The 27,303-nt window shown below is 32.5% G+C and overlaps 1 protein-coding gene across 2 annotated transcripts; it reads right to left on the bottom strand.

Annotated features, from left to right (window-relative positions):
• Nucleotides 1–85: 85 nt before the first annotated feature.
• LOC128180993 (protein-tyrosine sulfotransferase 2-like) lies at nt 86–21,667 on the bottom strand. 2 transcript variants are annotated; one of them, XM_052849227.1, is made up of 3 exons: nt 21,577–21,667; nt 10,950–12,049; nt 86–3,918 (listed from the first exon to the last, which is right to left on the bottom strand). In XM_052849227.1, exons 2-3 carry the CDS (start codon nt 11,780–11,782, stop codon nt 3,627–3,629), a joined length of 1,125 nt encoding a protein of 374 aa, XP_052705187.1. In that variant the 5' UTR covers nt 11,783–12,049; nt 21,577–21,667; the 3' UTR covers nt 86–3,626. The 2 variants fall into 2 exon arrangements, with proteins under 2 accessions (XP_052705187.1, XP_052705185.1); XM_052849225.1 differs by lacking the exon at nt 21,577–21,667 and adding an exon at nt 18,984–19,161.
• Nucleotides 21,668–27,303: the final 5,636 nt, after the last annotated feature.

Raw genomic sequence — 27,303 nt, 5'->3', positions numbered from 1 at the left:
TTTTCATACCTTGGAACATGTAATTACCCTGGAACATGACACCAGGGAAATGAGTTCTGATTAAATCAATCAATCCACAAGGTAATTGTATTTCAATATTTAATGACACCACATCACTCCTGAACTGTACACATGTATTTGTAACACAAACATAGGGGTCATCTCAACATCACAATTTAAGTCAAGTTTAACTTTATAACAATAAAGCCATTTTGTTAAGGGTGTGTTTTGCAGCAGCAGCAGCGGCAAAAAAAAAAAAAAAGATAGAAAAAAATAGTAATTTAAATAAAAGAAAAGAAAAAATAGATTAATAACCTGATCCAATAATGAGATAGCAAAAAGTTGTTCCAGAATTTCAAATGGATAAAGATGAATACCAACATACACATCATTTTCAAAAAGTTTACCAGAGAAAAGATAATTATCAACAACCATGAAAGTTAAAAAGTTTGAGGACCTAAATGACAGATAAAGGTAAATCAACTTAAATCATATTACAGTGTTAAAAATTAAAATGAGAAAACTTACATACGTATATTATTTCATAATATGGAGAAAAAAAAATACCAGAATTAAAAATGAAACGCAATAAGACTGAATTTGTTCGAATTGTAAAAACAATACATTGACACTCTAAAACGAACATGATGTCTAGTGAAGTTTTGTTTCAACAGAAAAGACATAGAAAATGCAGAAATCATTAATAATCTTCATTTTTCTTTTTTTACAAACATGAAAAAAATCCTAATGAAGAAATACGCATTTAAGAGGCATGACTGTATAATACATGCTTCACATTGCCTCATGGACATTAACTTCTAAAGATAATATTTATGATAGTATACAAATGTATATATGTTAAACATAAGACCAGCAGAGGACTATGAGTAAATGTTTCCTTAATTGGCAACCTTTTTGAACAAATAACTTGTTTCAGACATTATTCTACTGTACAACCTTGTTATCCAGAAGAAAAAACTGATATAAAAGACTTATATTAATAAATAAAAAGTGGTTTGGACGTGATCTTTGGTGTGATCCCAAAAATAGTTCAGATCTCAAAATCAATGGAGTAAGTCAGAAAAATAATCTATATCTGATGAAAAGGAAAATATTACAACTCACCATGACAAACACTTTTTTTAATAAAAGATAAATAATATCAAATGGAATGAGAAAATATATATTTTTTTCGATTGTAATATTTGTGCCCTCCATTGTGAACATTTGTTGTCATAAGCATTAAGTTCTTTAAGAATTCTTTCATTGCAGCCAAGCCTTATTTGCCAAAATGACTGTATCACCACTAACAACTTTGATATCTTCTATGTTCATGTTCAGCAAAGTGGGTGCTCTTGGGCATCCGCTCTGTTGAACACGCCTCAGTACAAATAATTGCTTATGAAAGATGGTCGGTTTACACTGTACATATAATTTTATTAGAAAGAGGACAAGTATTTGAAATATGTATGGTGAACTTGTTTTAATTTTTTTTTTTATATTTCAATTCCTTTGAAAGATTAAGAGAGCTTTAAATTATTGATTTTAATCTTAAGAAAAGTTACTACATTAATACAGATAAACCTCATTATCTTGTTCTTGATGGGACTGCAAAAATCCTTGAGAAAAATAAAGAAAGTAAAAACAGATGAAAAAGCAGTGGTTGTGAGTTCCAACTTGCTTCAACATATCCATGATATTTGAGATAAAGATGTTCAAGATACATTTATCAGATAAAGTGACCTTGCACGAATACTGATAGCTAAAAGTTACACCATTGATAGAAATATTTGGCATCTTTTTAATGACATTTCTCTCTCTCTCTCTCTCTCTCTCTCTCTCTCTCTGAGATTGGTCCCCACATCGGCATGGTCAATACATCTACATGGTAGTCTAAAGCAAATAATAGCACCTTAAACCTATGACTAGAAAATCAAACCTCATGAACTATCCGCACAGCTATCGGCAGTCACATTCATATTATTGAAAATCTATGATTTGTCCCTCTAAATCAATACTAATTACTGTAAAATAAAGCATCAAATGAATTCAATCTAAAACATAATTAGCCTAGCTACAAAATAACTTGATCCATCAGATATGCAGTGACAAAAGACACTCTCTTTATGTAACTACATACTACAGTAGAGATATCAATATGAAATGAACACATGAATAATGAGGGATGGTCAGAGAAAACATGTCCAAGTTCAATAATCTAATAGCAATAAAAGCTAACATGATTGGTGGTCTCAGAATTGTTCCTAAGCAAAAGGACCTGACTCTTAGCCGAGATCGACAAAATACTTCTGACTTCATCACAAATTATGTACCTTACAACTGCTGAAATGGTACATTTTCTTAAATAGTCTATAGATCAGAGAAAATGCCTAAAAATATCTTTCATTTGTTCATTAAATTTTATGCTTACAAGACTTCAATTATATTTACTGGTAAAATGAAAAATGCATGTTTTTAAAATTAAAAAATACATATCGTAATGAAATTGTGCGCTTCCAATTCTCTGGTTCAATGAAACATGTTTTTATGAAGGTTTAAATTTTTGTGCATATTCCTAATTCTATTGATGCCAATTATACTTTTCAATTTTTTTTTCTTGTAAAAAGAACACAGAAACTTACTCAAGAAATTATGAGAACCCCTTTTTCACATTACGGAAAAAGAAACTAGATCTAAAATTCTTTAAGGAAATGCAAAATTTGTAAGATGTGTAATTTTGACACAGAATAAACTTAACTTGCAGCTTATTTCACCTGTACTAAAAGTACACTCCTATATATAAAAAAAAACCTGCATGATAGACATGTCATAAATTAATCCATATACATGTACGTGTACTTATAGGGTAAAATAAAAGGTACATGGTACTTTGAACAACTTTATAGTGCACGCAGACACAAAAATTGGGAATCCAGACATATAAAAAAAAAATATGATGTCATCAAAGATTCAATGTCACATGCACTCATAAAAAAACTACCAGCAGCCATTTTGTCGAATATGCATGTGTATTCTCATATGTAAAATAAAGTGGAGGAGGGGGTGGGATGGGATTCATTCAACTATCTATATCAACAATTACATTTTTTTTTTCAAACAGAGTTGTTCATATGTTTTACAAGTGAATGCATGCATGCATTCAAGATCATCAAACATGTAACAATAAAAAATTTAAATACCAGTAATTGAAAAACACATTTTCCAATAAAAACAAAAATGCAGTACGAACTGCACTAAAAAAATAAATCTTTTATTAAAAATGTTGCTGGTACTGTTCTAAATGCATCTACAGATAGATAAATGGTATCAAATAATAAAATACATGTATCTAATCAATTATAGTACATTACGTAAAATATCTCGTTAAAAACTTGTGGACTAAATGAAGTTGATTAAAATAAACACCCTGTCTTTTATACATAAAAAAATCAACAGTTTTATTCCCCTTATACAACAGTTTATTCGAACAAACAAATGTCATTCAACCTAAAGCTTAATCTTACAGAGAGATTAATCTAGTGATGGGAAAATACTGGTCTTGATTGAGGGGGAAGGAGGGTCTTGAATCTTGATTAGGGGGTGGGGTGGGAAGAGAATGAGAGTCTTCAAGCCTGAGGAGCTGGGCGGTGGACAGCTTTCTTTTCTTTGGCCAAAATCTCCTGCTCCTTCTGTCTCCAGTACTCCATGTTCTGTTTGATATGCATTGTATTGTCAGCAACTTTTGGGTCAGGCTTTCCGTAGTCCGGCGGGTTTTTGTCGGGGTCGTACCCAAGAGTTTGCAGCATGGGCGCGATTTTGGCCATGTCCGCTATAATTTCATCCGAGTAGAATCCCACCCACTTGCTCAGCGCTTCTATATTGACGGGCTTGATCACTTGATCTGTTGATTTCTCTGTTCTGAAACGAGTTATTTACCCAGTGATTAAAATTGTCCCCGAAGCAGCCAAATTACTGATGAGTCATGTTACTGATGCATCAGTTTGGTCTTTTTTTGTTCAAATTACTGGCAATATTGCTTTGCCCACTCATATTTTTTCTAATAATTATCTGCAGATTTGAAATCCATCAAAGTCACCAAAATAATTTGAATTGAAATGATGTACTGCTTTAATATCTGGCTAGTCAAATGTTGTCATATTGTCAATTAGTGTACGTGACTGTATAATGTACATGATGTAAACCAGATGCAACCAAATTGTTTGAAAATAAGCCATTTTTACTGAATTTATCATTTTTCCGCAAAATCAAACCCATTGTTAATAACTATCATTACTGGTAGTTTTCAAAAAGAGTTAAATGCTTCAATATACATATACTTTTAATTAACTATTTTAACACAAAAATAAAATCATCGTGATTGGTGCCTTTTTTAAAATTCTAACACCGTAGAATTAAAACGACTTACGGTAAACTTTTTTGGGAAATTAAGTTTTGTTATATAAAACATTCCTAATATTCATGCAATTTATTGGAGAAAAAATAATCCCCCAAAAAGATCAGTAACCTAAGAGTAAAAAAAAATATCTATAAATCCTCCTAATATATGGACATTGTTAATGCAACAAAACATGTGTTCATGACAAATTAGACATAAAGAAATAGGTCCAGGGCACAGCTTTACATTTCCATGTTCCGTTTGTGTTGATTCGCCGCCAGTCAGGGCTACGTTGTGCGGTATTACCTTGGTTCAGATGAGCAGGATTTTGTCATTTTTATGAACTCCCCTGACACTCATTTTCGATAAAACAGCTATTTTAGCCACAGTAAATTAAACAGCCTGTTTATGTACACATCCTATACTCAGGAATCCAGGTACAAATTATGGAGAAAAAAAATGTTCATATTATTTTCCCAGGATATTTTAGGGGCAATAAAAGATGAATTTCAGCAATTCAAAACTCTGTGAATTATTCTTAAAATTAAGGAAGGAGTCTTTTCATTATCAAACATACTTCTCATAATAAGAAATGCATGAAATTTTGACACAGTCAAACAGATCATATTACTTAATGATTCTATCAGTTTAATTAAATTTGACCATTTTGTTTTCGGACAAAGGTCAGGTCAAGGTCACTACCTTTTTCCTCAACGTAAAGAGTGATAAAAATAAGTGTAGCTCTTTATAGTTCTGTAGACATTTGTTTAAGATTTGAAGATTCAAATCTTCAATGAAATCATAGACCATGAGAGTGTCTATCAGCTTAAACTACTAAATTTGAATAAATATTTATACTAAAACTGATATTGCTTAGCCCGCATTTCCTCTAATTTTCTTAAATTTTGAAGAAATTTTGATTATTTTTTTATGCTTCCAATAATAAAATATTTCTAATTTTTATGTATTATGAAGACTTTATATAAAGATATAAATCGACAGAAAAGCTAATATATTGACCGTTTCATAAGAGAGAAAAACTGATTTTAGTGATTTTTTCACAAAAATCAATGTATAGAATGGGCGCTTTAAAAAGCTTATAAAAATGTTATTTGATAGGCAAATCATATTTTAAAAACATATTCTGAAACCCAAGTATCATATTATTTAAGTTCACATTAGTAAAAAAAAATCCAACATTATTGTTATTGTTTTTAAAATGCTAAAACAGACTCATTATATATAAATAATCTGCAGCAATTCTGAATTGCGCAACATGTGATATTTTCCTACGCCAATATTACGCAAAAAATATAGTCCTTGTTCCATTCTAAACATTGATTACATTTTTCTATGCCAAGTTGTATGATAGTAAAAAAGAAAGAAAAATATACTATTTTAATTTCCTTTTATCTTGATTTAATGAACAATTAATCAAATTTATGTTTGACAAGTCGAAAACCAGAAAAGACTCCTTCCTTAAAGGCAATTTAGGATACAAGATGAAGCCTGCTGAAATATTGTATCCCATCCATTTCTTTCTACATGACTGTAAAAATGCTCATTTTTTTTTTTTAATTGTATGGAACAATTTGCATTACGGTACATGCAAGTGCTAACACAAGTACGAGTGCACAAAATTTTTGAAGTCAGATTCAAAGATATAAGGACACTTTTAGATTTACTCTATTTGTTCCTTACTGACAAATAAGAGATATTGGCATGCAAATAAGCAATTAGAAGAGATGCTTTAACTATCAAGCATATAAATTTCATTTAGGCATTATGGAATTAAGATCAATTGTAGCACTGTATCATCTCCCAACAAAGAACCAAGCTGTGGATGACTATCAGCCCTTCACTTTACAGAAAAAGGATTCAGAGAAAAATATCATCCCTTTTAGATGAGACTGCATAAATAGCCTGAGGGTCAGACCAGAAATAAATGCACATAGCGTTATACATTTTTGGACTATTTTTAGATCATTAGAAGTGTTTATCCATCCAATTATTAGGAGTTCTCCCATAGCTACTCTTCATATCTTAACAGATATATATGGCCAATAAAACTAATTCTGGTTGTGATCAACAGACCATAAAAAGCAGAATTACCCACAAATCCACACTGATTTATTTTTGTCTTTGTTTCGCCGAACTGGATTGAGGTTATAATATCACATTCAGGTCACGAGCCATGCAGGTTAATGAGAATGTATAAAGAGGACTCACATTAATATTAACATTAATTGATATACTATAATACCAAATCAGGTATGATTTGGTTTTTTTGTAGGAGGATTTTATTTTTATTTTTTATGGGAATTCGATCAGTCAAACTTTGTTACTTCAAACTAGATAGGACTGTTAAAGAATTACAGATATCTGAGTATTCATGATACCAAGGGTGAAATACTTATAAAGTTAGTGGTTGGGATGTACAAATCACTTCGTCATATCCATTATATTCTAGATATCAGTATTCAAGATATCAACTGTACATGTAGTTTATAAAAGATGAGAAATATGTACAGTAAAATACTGTGGTTTCATTAATATTCTAGGGTATAAATTTTCGTGGATAAAGTAAAAATCACAGTTTCAAGGATACGTAAATTCATGGCCAATAGGCCTATCAATACAAAATATTAATAGAAATTGCACTTCAATGAACATTTAATTTCGTGGATCAACTTAAAAACGGAATCCACGAAAATTGGTATTCAACGAATATTGATGAAACCACAGTACTGTATTGAATAATAAAAGATTGACGTTCTCTGATAAGTTTTCATACAAATGTTAGGACCATCTATAAGTTAGAACTACAAGATTTATACCAGTAGTTATGGGGTCAAAACATATTATGTTTATGGAATAAAACTTTTAATGATTAAATATAGGGCAAAGTGGCATTTCTCTTAATTGACCAAACATGTTATGTTCTCCTTGAATTGCTAAGTATGGTGGATTGAGTACTTGTTAGAGATTAAGTTTAGTATGTGATATATAATTTGAAACATGTACTGGTTGGTACATGCTGTTAGACTTAGCTAAGAAGAATTTGAAGAGGTTTAAAAATAAACTACCATCTGACATCACTTTTGATCATCTTTTTAAAATACGCCAAATAGAAATTGAAATAAAATACTGTATACAGGGAAATATTCGCCCCCGTTCTATTTTCGCCCCTTTCACTCTCGTTGTCAGAGCAAATTTAAGACTGGGCGAATTCTATGTTGCAAATAATATCTCTGTTAACAGCTGCATCTGGGCGAATTCAAGATGGGGCGAAAATAACCCTGTATACAGTATTTTCAAAAAATATTTCTTTTTGTCTTAACTATTTAGTGATAAACAGATATGCATTAGGCCGAAGTAGATGAACAAGTGCTTCCTTTTTCAATTGTGAGGTAGCTGATAAGTATGTGTCATGGTGTGTAATTTTGAAGAACGTGTTTTAGAGTTAACTCATGCCAGATGACAATTAATTAGCGAGGGTCAGTCTGCTCTCCTAATTATCCCCAATTAGTCAATGTAATTGTTCTGAGTAATTATCATGAGTACTGTGCCTCACTTTCATTAATTATCTTTTAGAATATAAATACAGTTAGAAATTTATTCAATTCAGTCAGAAACTTTCGACCGCTACCTCATGTTGCTTATGTCTTTATACTGACTATCTAGTTGACTGTCCACCAGTCTGTCAGTAAGACTAAGCAACATTGAGCTAAATTTCAATCTGACTCATTTCGGCCGCTACCTCATGTTGCTTATGTCTCCATACTGACTATCTAGTTGACTGTCCATCAGTCTGTCAGTAAGACTAAGCAACATCGAGCTAAATTTCAGTCAGACACTTTCGGCCACTATCTCATGTTGCTTATGTCTTCACACTGACTATCTAGTTGACTGTCCACCAGTCCGTCAGTAGACTAAGCAACATTGAGCTAAATTCAAACCTGACTCATTTGGCTTTACAAGAAATAATTATTTTTATCCTGTTCTATTTTGACTTTATTTTATTTGATTATTGTTGATATTTTATAAGTTAATTAAAATCACTTGATCAATAAATTGTGAAACCTGCCTTTGAGTTATAGCTCTATGCATATTCGACTTAGAGGTCAATTTAAGCCTATTGACTAGGCTGACCCCCTGTCTCTTGGGTTGGGCCTATACAAGTTAATTCCCCTTATTCTATAGTGCCCTTTCCCCCTCGGTGACAGATGTGGTGGAGAATCCGGGTATGAATAGTTGCTTTATGCTATAGCTAGAAGGCACAGTCAATAGACAGGATAGTTTAAGATCATAAAGGTACTTCCATGATGGAGATGAGATAGAGCCAGACCTATCCAAACGGGAGCTACACTACTGAAAGATAAGTACAATTTTGTTGATATTTTTCCACTTTCAATTGTGTGAGAAATGAAAATGTACACTTTATGTGGATAATTCAAGTTCATTTCATCTCTGACTTCTATGTTAATTGCTTAGAGAAATGTAAATGAAGTGCAAGTTTCAGTCCAACTCGGCTTCCATGATACTGACTACTCTCTTATAGTTTCAGACTAGTTCTAAAAAACTGAAGTCAGTCATGGGACAAAGAAAAGTTTCCCAGGGATGGTACTGTCAGAAGAAGAGATGTTCTCAACTTTCCTGCTTGACTCAAGGGACACCAGAAATACAGTTCACTGCAGCTATGGAAAGGAACTTTGTCGAAGCCAAACTACAGAATACACCCATCAAGAGCTTGGTTGACAGTGGAGCTTCCATTAGCTGTATAAGTAAACATCAATTACAGTGATTACAACATAATGCAGACATACAAGATTCCTCCATAACTAGTGCTGTTGGTGTCTGTGGAGAAGTCCATCCTGTTCTTGGAGAAGTTATGCTGGAAGTAACTGTGCATCCCTCAATGATTATAAAAATTCATGTCAACGTGGAACTTTTGATATAATATCATGTTTATTGTTTGTGAAATGTAATTTTAATTATGCCTGACCAATTGCAAAGAAATTCATCTGCTTTAATTTCATTCTACTCTTGTAAAACACACTTTTTAAAAGTACACAGTAGATGTAAGAAATAGTATGAGTGCACACATATTATTCCTTATATTTACATGTACATTTTTTTAGACTTATTAGTTACAATAATTATTTAATTCTCTTTCATGCCATGAATTTCTTTCTGAAGGTTATATTTATACAATGTTGCGTATTCGCATTCATGTTTCTGTACAGCATATGTATTTTATTTTTTCACAGACATGACAGACTGCATATATCAACTTTAACTTGTAAATTTTATGTTTGAGGACAAACATTTTGAGCAGGGGGGAATATGTCATGGTGTGTAATTTTGAAGAACGTGTTTTAGAGTTAACTCATGCCAGATGACAATTAATTAGCGAGGGTCAGTCTGCTCTCCTAATTATCCCCAAATAGTCAATGTAATTGTTCTGAGTAATTATCATGAGTACTGTGCCTCACTTTCATTAATTATCTTTTAGAATATAAATACAGTTAGAAATTTATTCAATTCAGTCAGAAACTTTCGACCGCTACCTCATGTTGCTTATGTCTTTATACTGACTATCTAGTTGACTGTCCACCAGTCTGTCAGTAAGACTAAGCAACATTGAGCTAAATTTCAATCTGACTCATTTCGGCCGCTACCTCATGTTGCTTATGTCTCCATACTGACTATCTAGTTGACTGTCCATCAGTCTGTCAGTAAGACTAAGCAACATCGAGCTAAATTTCAGTCAGACACTTTCGGCCACTATCTCATGTTGCTTATGTCTTCACACTGACTATCTAGTTGACTGTCCACCAGTCAGTCAGTAGACTAAGCAACATTGAGCTAAATTCAAACCTGACTCATTTGGCTTTACAAGAAATAATTATTTTTATCCTGTTCTATTTTGACTTTATTTTATTTGATTATTGTTGATATTTTATAAGTTAATTAAAATCACTTGATCAATAAATTGTGAAACCTGCCTTCGAGTTATAGCTCTATGCATATTCGACTTAGAGGTCAATTTAAGCCTATTGACTAGGCTGACCCCCTGTCTCTTGGGTTGGGCCTATACAAGTTAATTCCCCTTATTCTATAGTGCCCTTTCCCCTCGGTGACAGATGTAAAACAATTTTTATATGAATTAAAACACTTAAATGTTGTTTTCAAACTTTCACATGCAGTCAGACTTCCATTTCATATGAAACATCTCAAGCTTACTTCACTGTACAAAACACAGATTTTTTTTTTAAATAAAGAAGAGATCAATGATTTTAAAAGTAATTCAATATGTTCTAGTCAGTAGGATTTATTGGGAGGTGGAAACACACAATCTTTTAGCTTTATTATCACTTATGACAATAGTTCAACATTAAATGCTAGTATGATAATCTGCTCTTTTCAGATTTGAGAGGAGAAGATAGGCAAGTGTTATTACAATCCAGGTAGTTGTTTTGAATGGCGACCCAGCAATTTACCTTAACTACAATAGTATTTTGTGAGAATAAGTTAATATACAACCACTTACTTTGAGAGAGAAGCCCCTCCAGGTTTTCCTATAAAGTCTTCGTGATGGAGCACTGAATTGTTCCATGGTATATCTAAAAACTCCAGAATTCTATGCATCCACACCTCTGGATGTAGCGCAAGTTGTTCATAGTACACTGGCATACACCTCATAGGTCCAACTCTCAGGCACTGAGAATACATCACTTCCATGGCTGTGTTCCATTTTTCAAGACACATTTTGGGATTCTTCAGATCGAATCCTGAGATTGTTACTTTCCTTGATATGACTGAATGAATGACAGCTCTGCCGTCTCGGATCATAAGGATGAATTTTGCGTTGGGGAACAAACTACTAAGATACTGACTGGATTTCAACGTAAAGGGATCTTTATTACAAAGTCTGGGAGCAGCGTCGCCGTGTTTGGCGATGATTTCTAAAATGAAAGCCGACACAGCAGAGTCTATCACAGCATCATTGATGCCTGCTTCTACAAGCCTCTTCCTCTCAATTTCTGATTTCTGCCAGTGGTTCCTCATGCCCAGAATTCGGGGTATCACACGAGTCTCTTCCCCACACCTCACCTCGGGGTGGGCATCCATCATGACCCTCATTAAGGTGGTACCACTGCGTGGCATCCCCCCAATGAAGATCAGAGGAGAATTCTGGTCGTAAGGTATGGCTAAGTGTTTATCATCATAGACAAACTTTACGGATTCTCGTGGAACCATGTACGTTTTAGGGGAATTAGTGCACTGGAACATTCCATAGAACACAATTACTGTGCCTATGCACAGGATAAAGGATAAGCACTTCTTTGAATTCTTCATTTGCATGCAGCGTCTGGGTTTCATACTACAGAGTGTCTCCCATGTCACTCCACATTTATCACCTGCCAGCAAATGCTGTTTTTCATCTGACAGTCCAATGGTAGAACACAAAGTGGGTCCATTATCAGTGTTTCAATATTGCTCCATCTTCGAGAGTCCTCCAAGAAAATTGCATGAAGGAGTATTCTGATGTAACTGTTCACTTCAATCAGCAGTTTTTCTAAATAATTAACAATAATCCATCTGTGGCAGTTTCCGATTTCCTGCAGTGGCTAAGAATCCATTATACACCTGTAAAAGTAAAGAGAGAAATAGTCACTTAACTGACCAGCGCAAGCCCCCAGTGAAAGAACGTCACATAAAATAGTGACAGCTCTTCACATATAAAGTCATACAGATTGGCATTTACTATCCACCAAGCCCACTGTTATTTTTCTCCAACTCGTGTAATAATCACATTCTCATTCAAAACACCTAGAGATTACAGTCCCCACTTGACTTATTCATCCAGCACGTCAATTACAATCTTTTAAACCCAATCCCCATGTCTTGAGGACGAAGAAAAAGTTATTGGAAACAAAGAGGACGAAAGCTGTTGTAATATGCCATCCATGCAATAGAGATCGTAGATAAGTGAGGCAAAAAATATGTCATCACACAGCACGGAAAATGAAAAGTTTACAGAGAATCAATCACATCCTCAGACAGCAGAGCCAGCATCTCTTGAGCTCTCCACTATAAACTTTCAAGTGAACAGAATTTTCAATAAGACTGCCTAAATTATATCTTCCTAACTACATCATATATGCTATACTGCTGTGAACTGCACTCCTATTATACAGTCTGCCCTGTGTTTTAGCGTTTCATGATTGAGAGGTTTCAATCAATATGACCCTTTTTTTTTAAGCTACAGAGTTTATTTGAGCTTTCTCTGTCCAGATAGTGTTGATACTGAACAAGTTTTAAAGATCAAATATTTGAGTCGAATCGATGATCGTTAGTTTTCTATAATTGATCCAATAATTGTGGTACAAAAGACCCTGAATGGATCGAATTCTAAGGAGGAGGTTAGTATCATCGATATAGTCACAGACTATCGTCGATCATCATATAGCTTCAAATGCTGCCGTTTATTTTGAACAACATGGTGATATTTAAGCGACTAGAACCAGGCAAATGAATTGGATGTCTGAAGCATGCTCTTTAAAGTGTAATGTACTGTACTGTACAGATATGACCAGGATGACAGAGAATACGCAGCAGTTATTTTTATACTCAAGGGAGGGAAAATTTAGATAAGAATTTTTTTAATACGTGCTTTTAGTCACGCCTGCAGTAAAAAAATACTGAATGGAGCCTGAATTCACGTAAACTGCAATACTCCTGATAAAAGCTATCAATGGAAGTGTGGAGTCCCATTATTACCACTAGGAATCTATACCGTGTGTTTCAGTAACCATAGGTCTCTACAGAAATTAATGGCCTTACATCATAAAAATTAGATTAAGATCTGAAGCAAATGACCCTTCGTGAGTTTTAATCTCGTGAAATACTGTAGTGAGTGAGCACATTTAATTTCTTTTCAATTGTAAGGGAGAATTAAACGTGGATAAAATAATACAATACGGCACTTGATGTCCTAATGCAAAAATAAAAATATTCCCCCAGTCATTATGACCAGTCTGCAGACTCTATTAAAACTTTAATCTACTTCTCTTACAGGGGCTCTTTTCCTTTATAATCTTCTATATAATTTTTGTTTATCAAAATATTAACCCTAACATGTAAATGATCCATGTATTGTAGTTTTAACGGTACACATCTTTACAATTTAACAATTAAGTTAAGGGTTAAGTTTGCATTTACTATGAACAAAGAAGAACTTTAACTTTTGCACATGCAATAAACAATGATTTAATTGTAATCATTATCTCACAAATACATGTTCTGTACTTTCATGGGCCACTTCTTTCTAGATCTTGATCAAATATTCATAATATGCATTGTACCTACTTTACCAGAAAACAGTGAAATTTAATTACAATGTATTTAGATTTGCAGTTAAAAAATCAATGCTCCCAGTGAGTACAAATTTCTTCCATGTTGATCATTCTAATATCATTCTTTGGAAGACATTTTACTGCTGGTGACAGGCATTGAATCAGTATATTTTATATCCAAATGACAATTTTACCTCAACAACAAACAACCATCTTATCATATTCATTTAGGAGCGTATATTGAAGATGTAACATACTCACGGAGGCTCCTGAAATTGCGGAGATTGAAGAGTCTATTGGAGCAAAGTAACACAAAAGGGCCGGGATGAAATATCCGCCTATGAGAGATAATCTTTGAATTTTCTTAATGGCCACAGGGGTTAATATTACACAGGTAACATATCTTACAACACATATATAACAAACTGATTTGTGGTTTCTAATGACAAAGTGTGTCAGTAAATCCAATAAAGAAAGAGAGAGCCTTGAGCTAGTGTATCAGTAATTAACACAATTAGCACCTATATGTCCTGTATCATTAGCAACATTGTATTGTATTGTTTATTTGCTAAAATTCATATGAATTATAAGCAGTTGTAACATATGTACATACATGTAATTATAAACATTTCCATACACTCTATCTAAGCAAAAGCTCACGTCACTACTAGTAATAATGTTATGCAATATTCTACAAAGAAAAATATTATTCATAAATGCACATTCATAGGAGGAGAGACCCTTTTAATCAACATATATTCAAATATTTATACAGCATATCAGGCCAAAATAAAATTATTGTTTGAGTCTGGAATTGTTTCCCATTTCATTGAAAAACCCAGGACTGATAAAAAAAAATTTGGCAAAAAAAAAAAAAAAAAAAATTTTATGTGGAAATTTTTATTTTTCATCAATTTTCAATTAGTTCACCTTCAATTTGAAAAAAAAATCCCCTTCCTCCCATATCTCTAAGTGACAATTCCAAACAAACATTTTTTAAAGGATCGCCTCATAAAATTCTAATAAGTCTAACAGAGTATTTACCTATTCTGTTTGGAAAAATATATTACATTCCTATGCTAAGATTAATGGCTATAATATCTATATAATGAGTGAATTTTAATTGGCTTATTTCAAAATACTTTGAACTCTATATTTGACTTTTCGTTTCCTCATCTCCGAAATGTTTCAAAGAAATTGTTTACAGTTGAGAAAACTTGAGTTAAAGATGCTTTTCTTAAATCCTAATTTGTCCACGAGAGGTCATCAATTTCCAATATCCATTGAATTTATAATACAAGCCTCATTCATTGAGGCAATGATTATGCATCCAATTTGTCCTTTGAGTTGTCTGGTAACAATCAAGTTTGTCCAATGTAGATGAGATTTCAATACTAAATTTCAATATCTAATAGAATAAGAAAGTGTAAGAATTGCAATTCTGTTTCAAGTATTTACAAAATGAGCCCAGGTGTTGCAGTATTTTGCTTAATTTATTATCATAAATTTGTTACTTTAGATATAATATGTTAATTTCACAAATTAAAGCCTAAATGTTTATTTCTTTTTAATATTAGAGGTCACTTCGATGATTTCGCTTCCTCAGAGAATACAATATTCACTTCATAGATTGAAGCTATGGCAAGATGAGTACGTGTATTAAACTTTGAGGGTAGCAAAATCACCATATTGATCTAAAAAAAAAAACACCCAGCAATTATTATGGCTGTTTTATTATATGATTCAGAGACAATGAAGTGAGGAAAACCTCATATTTATTGTGAAGTCATAGCTGAACACATTGAACACTGAACAGGCAAAATCTTCTTGGATGACAGAAATGATAACCAATCCTAGCATTTTGGAATCTATTTCATACCAATGTAGAAAAAAACTTACTAGATGTGATTTCAGAACAAGCTACAAGCAGGTCTGCTGTTTGAAATGCAAGAGCAACTTAAATCTGCAGATTTATGAATTCAACTGAAAATCAGTTTGAATTGAAATGAATTTAATATTTTTGTAAAATTTAAATTTCATCCAATTAATTCAAGTAAGATTTCATCAGATGCAAAATTACAAGAGTAACTTAGATATCATGTTTTAAATTCAGTTTGAAGTCATTTTAATTCGATTTAAATGAATGTAAACTTTTGAAAAATTTAAATTTCCAAGATCCAATCAATTTGACTATAAAAAAAAATAATGATGTCATTTGATGAGAGAGAGAGAGAGAGAGAGAGAGAGAGAGAGAGAGATAGAGAGAGAGAAAGAACCTTTCCACTAAATTTACCTGGCATGTCTGTTTTATTGATTGAAATCTGATTCCTACCAGTATTTAGTATGATACCAATAGTTTAATTGAAACAGTTGTGGTACATAAAGGAGAATAGGAGATAATTGTCAATGAAAATCAATACCGTTTAACATTTAATAAATACACATTTAATATATGAACCATGACCATCATAGAAGCTTGATATAACAATTTTTTTTATAAGACACCAATGAATATTTATGATAAACAGAATTCGTAAAATCAAGCTTCAAAGAACTACATGTACTGGTATGCTTATAGGGTCTTCATCATATGATACAATTAGCTACAATACAATATTATCCATCAGATGATATTTTGTCATATATTGTCATTTAGAAAAGACAAATTCAAAACATCTGAGCTCTAAATTTTACTGGTAAATGTTTTTCAATATCTTTACTGTAGATTCCTATTTAAATGCCAGGAATTAATATCCTATCGTGAGAAGCGCATCTCAAAAATTTTAAAATCTCGCTTTCATTTTTGGACATATGTAAACTACATGTAAAAATTTGGCATTTGCAAATCTACGTTTTTCCATCATTGGTACTCGCATAAGATAAGGAATCTACAGTATATAGAGCGCTTCTCAAGGAAATAAATATACCATGGGGTAGTCTTAACACAGCCTCGACCATCAAGCCCTAGATCTTATTTATTAGCCAGCTCAGTAGTAGTACACATACCCTGTGTTCAATCATTAATACACATAGGGAACAATTCAGTGCAGAACAAATACAATTATTTTAAATCAATTAAGGAGGCTGGATGGTCTACAAATTATAACCATTAGATCTACCTATTAAAATCTAAGGTATGATCTGTTTAGTTATAAATCAATATTTGGTAATCCTAAAAAATCAAATATATTTAATCTTTCAAATCTGGGTGTTTTCCTATTTTTTTTTATTTACAGAGCTAACCCTCTAAAGGTCAGCTCAGTACAGTTTAAAAATTTAAAAATGGTCATGATCATCGAACTCTCATAATTCTAATAACATAGAAATCCATTAAAAACTTTGATTACAAGAATAGAATATAAGCTTTACATACCTCTTACTGAATCAACAAAATATACTGAAAAAGGCCAAGAGGAATAAATGTGTTTACATGCAGTTACTGAATGTTACTGATGTTGTTGTTGTTTCAAGGGGAGCCATTCTGACCAACCCAACTCGAAAACAACAAGTTAATGATCTCCGATCCTCAGTAATGTTCGATGTTTTCCCAATTTAACTTTAGTACATGCACCTGCAATCCTTTTTTGGCATAATTATATCAGAAAACAAAATGTGCCTTAGTGAATAGTTAATACGTAAAAGACAAAATGCTCTCTAAGCAATAAATTGTGAATAGCTTGAAAACCTGCAGTTGACTGAATTCTGACGTAATATTAACGTAGTCAAAGATACTTAAGAGACCATCAGAAAATGGAGTCCCATATGGCTTCTAAATATGGCCCTTTTGCTGCCTTAAAGTGCTGCATCAGCATTTATCCTGCATGAATGAGTCGATCTAGAAATGGGTGAGACTTGGATGAACACTAAATGGATGTAAATGCGGGTCCCTATACACATTGCAGGCATATTTTCTTTAAATATCAGTATATATTACAGTTTAATTACCTCAGCAAGCCATCCAAGGGGGGGTCACCCTGTAATTATATTGGTGCAAACCACAAGTTCATTAACCTCAATTCATTGGTAACCCCCCCCCCCCCCCCACCAAAAATAAAAAATTTAAAAAATCAAATCAAATGAAAATAAAATAAATTTTAAAAAATACATGTATATACCCTGTATATACCAAAAAAAAAAAATCAAAAATTCTTGATATCAATAAAGGTATACAAAATAAATGAAATGAAACTTTTACACAAGTCACAAAGTTTAGATTTATCATAAAGTGAAAAAAAAAATATTGAACCCGGGTTCAATATTTCGCGGTATCAAAATATTATATGACACCGGGTATCCTTTTACTGAAGCAAATCATTGTGAAATCTAAAAAACAATCAGGGCTGCTTCACTTGTTTTTTGCGCATTTTGAAATTCATATTGTTTTAATATGTAAATTTACAATATTATAAGATGCATTGGAAACCCACAGTAACTTACGTACTGGACAGGTTACCATAATGGAACCCATAAAATCCAAATTTAAAAATACATTGAAAAATATCCAACATTTCCAAAAATTCCAAAGCTTACACTGTTAATACTATGAATGAGTATACAATGGTTTACCAGTAGTAATTTATCTAAATGATATTAGGTGAATTTGATCACCGGCAAATTGTTTTTTTTGGTATTTATACAAAGTACTTGCCTACAATCTCTACAACATTGCATATGGATGCCATGCACACATAATCCACTATTTTCCCTGAATTATCCCTACATGAACAGTTTAAATCAGAAAAGGGGGAGGGGGGGTGGCACAGTGTGGGGTAGTATTAGTATCCCTAGCAATTTCGGATGCACAAGGGTTTGATCAGATGCCAGCTAGGCCCCAGGATCATGAGGCATTCGCAGTGTTATTAGTCAAAATTTGTACACTTCTTGTTTAGTGATTGACAGCAATTTATCAAAACAATGAAGTGCTCATAATTAAAATGTGTCTTTTTTAAAGTTGATATTATAGTTACATGTACAAATTTAAAGCATATTTTTATGATACACTATACCTTTTTGAAATGATTGTTATGAATGCTTCATAATCCCAAGGCTCTGGAATACTAAAATGAACTCAATGAGAGTCTGACAAATGCATTATATCTGTTTACTCATTCATTTATAATATCAATATGAAATGAAAAATTATTCCTAATTAAAATAGCTTTTTATGTTTAACTTTTTTTTTGTCTTTACTTCAGAGAATGCAATAAAAGATTCTAATTGCAAACCTTGATCATGAATAGTAATGTCCAAATCTCAAAGGAAAGAATTAACCTGCATTCGTCTTAGAACCCTGGCTAAAATGCAGCTATACAAGAAGGTTTCTCGCAGTGGGCTGCAGTTAAGGTTGCATCGATTCATACACGTTAAGTGTTGACATCAAACTTATATCTATATGCAGCAAGTGTGTCATCTGTTACTTGTAAGACTTTAACACATACTCTATTCACTGTAACCTGACCTCTCCAAGCCCCTACTGCAGCTGTTTTATAATTTGCTTCAACTGACTGTATCGCGTGTACGACATACAACTACTAATGGGGAGAAAGACTGCTTTTTAAAAATTCCATTACATTGATTTAATAATAATTGCTAAATGTTCCCAATTTCACTGAAAAGATGACATCAATATATAATTTTTTCGATCTAATCAGTTAATGGGGAGCGGAATTTTGTACAAGATTTTGATCTAATCAATATATGGGGAGCAGAACTTTGTACAAAAACTCTGAAGTCCTGACAGCGTTCAGTGTTTTTAATTCTACTATGATAATTTTTCCCTTCATTTTTCTTTGACTGGTTTTAATAGTGTAAGTCACATGTACGACTGTTAATTATAAGGGCTTCAAAATTCAAACCATGGACTTTGAAAGTGATACAAATCACAATAGAAAGGGTTAAGAAAGTGATAGTATCTAGAATGGACTCAGTTTTGCTATGTACCTACATGTACTTGCACTAACTATCCCAACTATACTCTATCCCAAGTTTCTGCTTCTACCATCTTTTGCTCAGTGTTTCGATAATTATATTCTGATCAATACATGTACCTTTGTGCCCAAATTACATTCATTCAATAGAATGAAAAAGCAAGTTTTTCTGTTTTAAACACCCCTCTAATGCTTCAGGTTTCAATAAACATCCAAAAATAAAAAGTCTACAGGGATTTTGCATTGCAAATGACATGAAAGTACCCAGATAATAATGATGAAAATCATGCAAGGTATTCCAAGTGACTCACAAATGGAGAAAAGATGTCACATTTCCCATTATGAATCCCGTTGCAAAATGTATTTTTGTTTGTGTCAATTTGTCATGATATAAAAAGGGAATATCTGAAAAAAGTATTGATTTCAATCATTTTTCACTGACAGGTACTATCTATATCTGCCACAGTATTTCTTAAGAAAATCAACAAAATGTGATGGAATCTGTAACCTGGGACAGACTTTATTAGTGGGTTATATCCCTTTAGCTCCTATTTGCACTAACTAGTGAGTTATATTCCTTACCTTAATTATAAAAGCTAGTGTAAGTCTTAAACCAAAAGCTCTTTAGTTTAAAAATTGTCGAGCCCCTAACCTATAACATGATAAAGTATAAAGTGTACATTTATAGCTATTTATTATCTGAGCAGTATTCATAATGATGGAATATTGGTTCCAATTTTTATTTTCTTAACAATTCATATGGTCCTTATGAGAAGCATAGTAGTAATAAAAAAAACTACATGAGCAATAGAACTACTGACATCTCATCTGTATGTGCATGATCACCAATAATCAGTCACATAACTGTGACTTTTAATCTGTATTAGGAAAGGATCGAGGGAGGAGCAAATACTGTAAACATATTACATTTGGCTGTGTACTAAGGTATTCTATTTAGTGTTTTTGCAAAAAATGTCATCTGCTAAATCAAGAACATCGCTAAATGTCAAATACCGGCTGGTATATAATTTATGTTGATAAATAGATCTCTACATGCAGGTACTTTCAAAGATCCGCTAAAATCCATGCTATCTTGTTGAAAAATCATTTTTTCGCTAAATATCATATACACACCAAAAATGATATGCTCACAGTGTAGTCTGGTACTATGAAAATATAAGGCTTAATTGACCTGGAATCGAACCCTGGACCACTGCATCTCTATACAGGACCTCTACCAATGAGCTTACCCATGCAGGCTGATATCCAAGGTCAATGCATATAGCCCAAACTAGAACAATAATTTTTTTATTTATATTAATGGTTATTTATTAAGTGACTTATTAATGCTAAATTCACCAATTTTTGTATATTCATCTTATGCATAACCCCATGCATGCATATATCCCTTCAAAACCATTCAGTTGTTTAACTATATATAACATTAATCTCAGCTTAGTTAATTAACTACTGATCTATTTTGAAAATGTCAAAGATACAAGCCTGGCAAATGAGCTAGCTGTCTTACCAAAATGTAACATATTTTTTAAAAATTTTGTTTTAACCAGGAACAATTGTTCCTTTCATATGAGGTTGGTGGAGGCATATCAAAATTCTGCAAATAAATAGTAATTAAGAATGCCTGAAAGTCTTCATCATATTACAATCCATTAATACATACATTAATATGTAATTTACATATACCCATCACTTCACCATATAATTTACCCATTGATGTATAACTGTTTCTTCTACATCAGAACATGTATTTCTTGAACAGTGCATTCATTTGATTTACGCCCACTGATAACTCAGGAAATAGTCAACAACAGACAAAGAACTACACATTATAAATATCTAAGTAATTCTAAAGTCGTTTACAACAACTTACCATTCAATACATCGTCAAGTATTTAGATGTTAACAGGTAGTATAGATGTACCCGACCTACACAATGAACTGTGCTGCTGAGGAAAGGGGGACTACTTCGAATTCATTTAGAGGAGTTCCGAGTGTCTTTCATTACATTCGGAATCATTGGCAAGATAACAAAACAAATAACAATTTTAGCAAACAAAGACTACAGCGATTTGATTTTTTGTTCCTGACATGCTTTATGCTTTACAAAGATGTGAGTAAGATGAGGGTAAGAAATATTATGACATGTTTTCTGTTTATGTCGCAGATGCCAGATTCTTCGGAAATTCCACGTTTCGAATTTCCTTTGCCACTTTTCCTGTGCAATTTGTTGTCAATATCACTGAATATTTTGAGTTATCTTTTATACAAAACAAAACCGTGTATATATTCTTGATTATTTGTTTTATATAATATTTATTTTATCAGTTTTTAATTGACAACAGGGTAAATAGATTAGCAGGTATATTACCGGTAATCATCAGATAAAAAAATCAAAGAGATGCCAATTTTTTTTAAAACCGAACAAAACACCATTTTATCGATCTTTAAAACCGGTGCAACTCTCAAATATCTTACCAATTTCTACACATGCAATATTCTCTGTTTGGTTCAATTGCCAAAAAAACCCCAAAAAACCATGAAACAGTTATGGGAATTTTAATATGCAATTTTATGATAAATAGATCTTTCACTTAACTGCAGTATTGCTCTTAATTATTGCAGGGCAATTATGACATAGTAACTTTGTGAAATATGATGGAATTACAGTGAAGTCGTACCCAAACCCACTCGCACCCAAACAAACTCGTACTCAAATGGTCCGGTCGTACCCAAAACTGAGTGGTTCACTCGCACCCAAATATTTGAGTACGACTTCACTAGTCAACTCGTACCCAAGGTATTTTTTGGCGTTTGCTTTACACTTTATTGTTTTGTATTAGATGCATGTTTGTAGCTCTAATTCGGAAAAAAATTTCCATCCGCATTTGTTCAGATCGGGAGCTACCGACATGCAGCTAGTTTTGTATGTACTTAAACAGTTATATACTTCAATAATACGCTCACATGTGTATTTGTTGTAGTTCTATGTCAATTTGAATAATTAGCCTAAATAATAATTTCATCTCCGGGGGTTTGCAAAGTTTTTTTAAATTAATACATAATATATTAAACTAGTGTCTATTTCAGTTTAAAAAGGATTTTGGACTATTTCTCTTAAACATATAATATGACAGCTAGTTTTGTATGTACTTAAACAGTTATATACTTCAGTAATACGGTCACATGTGTATTTGTTGTAGTTCTATGTCATATACATATAATGTTAAATAATAAAAACTTCCAAAAGTGATGAAAATGTGTTTTTCTTCTTAATTTCTTCTTAATTATGAGCAGCATGTTTATTTTGTGCTGACAAACTCATTGGTTGATCGGTTGAACGGAATCACATAAAGCAATTAATTTTAATTGATGATAGTTAACCTGCTCATAATCATTCTTTGATCCGTCCGCATCAGAACTAGATTGTACTAGATTTTTATAACAAATTCTTTCAAATTAGTTATACAATTTGCATATTAATGTTATCGATAATGTACAAGACATAACAACATACGAATAAAAGCCATTCATTTTATTTTCTTATAATAAATATAGATCTGCCCGTATTCAAATACACTGAGATCTAGGGATGTTTGTTTATATATAAATTTGTTAAATAAAACATAACTAAAAAACATAACAAAATATGAATGAATATGAATGAAAACTATTGTATTTTATTTTCTTAGTATAAATATATTTTTTCCCGTGGGTACGAGTTGACTAGTGAAGTCGTACTCAAATATTTGGGTGCGAGTGAACCACTCAGTTTTGGGTACGACCGGACCATTTGAGTACGAGTTTGTTTGGGTGCGAGTCGGGTTGGGTACGACTTCACTTGATGTCATATGATGTAAATGTATTAATTTCTTAACCAAAGTGTAAGAAATTACCCTGCAAGAGAGCAGTACTTCCTCAGTAATATTAATTGTGAAAGGTCTATTCTTTGTAGTTTTGAATATGGGTAGCCTCATCCTGTGGCAATGAAAGTTTTAAAAAGTTTTTATGTACCAAAAAGTTACAAACTCCTAAACTGCAATTTAAAGCTTTTCACCCAAAGATGGCTGTCAAGGGACATAACATTTGGAAAGTTTGGATCAGCAGAGACGTATATATACAAGTATATATCAGATATTAATTGTTACACTTTTCTTTAAGTTATCCCTGGCCACTCCTACCCAGACCCTTAACAAGAACTTTCCTTTTTACAATATGTTGCCACACATGTCTTAAATCATTGAGTAAAAAATTATACCCACCTCAACATTGTCTTTATACCTTATAAAAGCCTATAATTGATTGTGATCATGAACATGTACATTCCAGCTGTGCTGATTCTTTTACATGTCTAATATGATATTCTTACTGTGTTACAGACATGCTTCATTGCACAAAACACATGTTGAACACACTGAGTACTGAAAATTGCATTGTATTAAAATTATAATGGAGTTATATATAGTTATACATGTACTTAATGAACTGACTTTAATGAATAGAATAATCAGGGATGCTGAAATCATTCTTTTAGTTTCAACTATAGTCTGTATAACCCACTATTCATAAGGGAAATTCATGTTAGTTGACTAAGTTAGTTGGAACTAACACAACAAACAATAAGAATTCAAGTTAGCTAGTTGTCTAAGTTAGTCTAACTAAGGACAATCTTCTTGAAAGCCCCAAATTCCAAGAATTAAAATATTTCCAAATGTAATCCTAAGTTCTCCTTGATCAAAATAGTACTTAATTTATACTAACGATTCTTAACATTAAATATAAATTATAATAGGGGTCTTAGAGATAATTTTGAATTTGGGGCTGGGCATGGTCTTTAATAAGTTTGTTATCCCTATTATTATTATTCATTTTTAGATCTTAATATATTTTGATACAAATCATTTGGTTCACCTAAAGATTTATGATATGCTGATTTCAGATACATTTGTTTACAGTGTATTGTCAATGCTCATACCTGCATGAACACCATAAATGAAATACGGTACTACAGAATCAACATTCAATAAACAAAAACAAATATTATTCATTACTCTGCATCAGCAAAATTATGTAATTTTTTTTATCTGGAATGATTGCAGCCAATATAAAGGTAATTCTGGTATATATTCTGGTATATATGAATCAACAGGTATTGAAATTGTATAGAAAATATATGTATGCATGTGCAAAATTTATGTGGCATTGAATGAAATATTTTGTACTATATCTGGTATCATAGCAGTATTTCTGAATTGATTCTTTATAAGATATATAAGTTATCTATTTCATGGCTGGTATCTGTCCTTTGTTTGGAATAATGTTTTTAACATAGGAGATAGATCAATAAACGTATAAACTTGGAAAGAGACAATGACCATCATGCAGGTATAACCAAAGAAATCAATGTACAGGCTCTATTGATTATAAACTCCTATATACATGTATACTAATGGACGCTCATGAGCAATTAACAAGTCCAGTCATTAAAATGGATTCAAATTCATGTTGAAATTTTAAGTTCAATGTTGCACAGCAGTCATTCTTCACTTAAATTGATTGGAAATTCATTGATATTTTTGCTCTCTTCAGGAAGATAAATTAATACACCTGGTGTAGGAACAACGTTGAGATTTGAACTTTAACGAACTTACATAAGGATTGACATCGCAGATCCAGATGGATACAGGCGACTGACCAAATCCACACTGTACTACAATTCACACAAGTGCCTTCATTTGCTGATCCAAGTGCCTTGGATTTCAGATGCTTCATGCAGATTTGGTTTTCTTCTTGACATGAGTGCCTTTAAAGATTTGAATGTTGACTGTGCCTTTCATGTTGGTTTGTAAGTTTTAATTATTTCTAAAATTTTCTTCTTTAATACCTTAATTATTTTGATGGATAAGGAGGGGATGATTAAGTTTGTAGTGCTAGAATTTTGATATCAATTCCAATATACATATATCATGTTCTATATTATTCAGAACCTAATTCAAAAGAGAGAGAGAGAGAGTGAGAGAGAGAGAGAGAGAGAGAGAGAGAGAGAGAGAGAGAGAGAGAGAGAGAGAGAGAGAGAGAGAGAGAGAGTCTGCTCTTATAATAATAGAAATATTAATTCTCATATACCGTACTATAATCTACTAGCTTAATACATACCTACATGTACATTTTCATTAATGTTTTGGAATTCAAAGAATTCTTTGAATTATAAAACTTTAATTCAGCATTTGAATAAGAATCAGAATTTTAATGTAACATTTGAATAACAAAAGTTTAATGTAACATGCATGTTACTGTAAAAGTGGTTATTTACATATATTTAAATATAAGTACACGTTGTCTAATTTTACAGGTTTTAATTTCCCCCATGTGTAAATTACCACTTTTAGAGTAAGTTATATGTATATACGTGTTGTATGTAGTAGTTTTGGGAACTCAGTGTCATACAAAAATTCACCTGTCAGTTTGTCTGCACGGATTAGGCATAGTCTCAAGATTGTCTGTCACCTTTTTTTTTTTAATGCGTCATTGGAAATGTCAGTGTTCAATCGTTATAAGGTTGTCTATTGGGACACGTTGTTAATTTTTTTTTTATAATAAAAGAGTTAATATTATGGAGGGTAATCGTGTTCAAAAATCCAGACACGTTAACTTGTAAATCCGAATATGCAATCGTGTTGATGTGTGAGCCTGAGCATGAATACGTGTAATTCTGATCGTGTAACCTATAAAACTCGGGCATAAACACGTGTAAGATTTGACTCAGTTCCTTCGCATGATGCACATTTTGCAACTTTATTGTTTACATTGGTTAATTAAACCTTCAACTTTGCACACTTTCAATCCGTAGTTTCTGCATTTGTAACTTCAGGCTCGGCAATAGCACATCTGACATGATACAAATTGACAAATGTAAAGTCTACAAGTTTGTCGAATTTTGACATGACCTTATATGGCAACTGCCTTGCTCCGGGAAAAGGCATGCCGTAACCGCCGGACCGGAATGAACGAAAAATAAACATAATATTCAGCTAAACTGTTGTAATAAGCTTTTAATGAACGACACCTTTTCTATCGAAAACACCGGTATTATTTTTAGAAAAAAAAATTGAGGTATGATTGAAACTGGACCAAACAGGAAGAGGTTCATGTAGAAAAAAAAATCGTTGCCGATGTGACGAATGCGCTAATTTCCGTAATATAATTCTCATGGTATTATAAAAGGAAATGCCTAATATTTTATATCTCTAAAAAAAATTGACATGTAATTTAAACTGGAATATAAGTAAATGCGTACTCTTTTCTAGAAATGAGACGGATCAAGAAATTTCCTAAGGGGGTAAATATATTTTGAGCGGTGTGGGGTTCGAAGACCGCCGTGAGGTCCCATGTAACTCCATTGCTTCTGAATTCTAAGAATGTTGAGAGTGAATTTTTAACCGGGTTTCCGATTATTGAAATAGTAAAAATTGCAGACGGGCGAGTGGCTGTCAAAAAGGTACCCTTATTGTACCGATAACTCCTCGAACAGTTTTCAAGATAGGAAGTTGTTCTTTTGCAGATCATTTATACATATATATCAGAAGTATGCAAATTGCTA

The sequence above is a fragment of the Crassostrea angulata genome, chromosome 4 (genome assembly GCF_025612915.1).
Source record: "Crassostrea angulata isolate pt1a10 chromosome 4, ASM2561291v2, whole genome shotgun sequence".
NCBI classification, from domain to species: Eukaryota; Metazoa; Mollusca; class Bivalvia; order Ostreida; family Ostreidae; genus Magallana; species Magallana angulata.
This window is presented reverse-complemented; position numbering and strand designations above follow the sequence as displayed.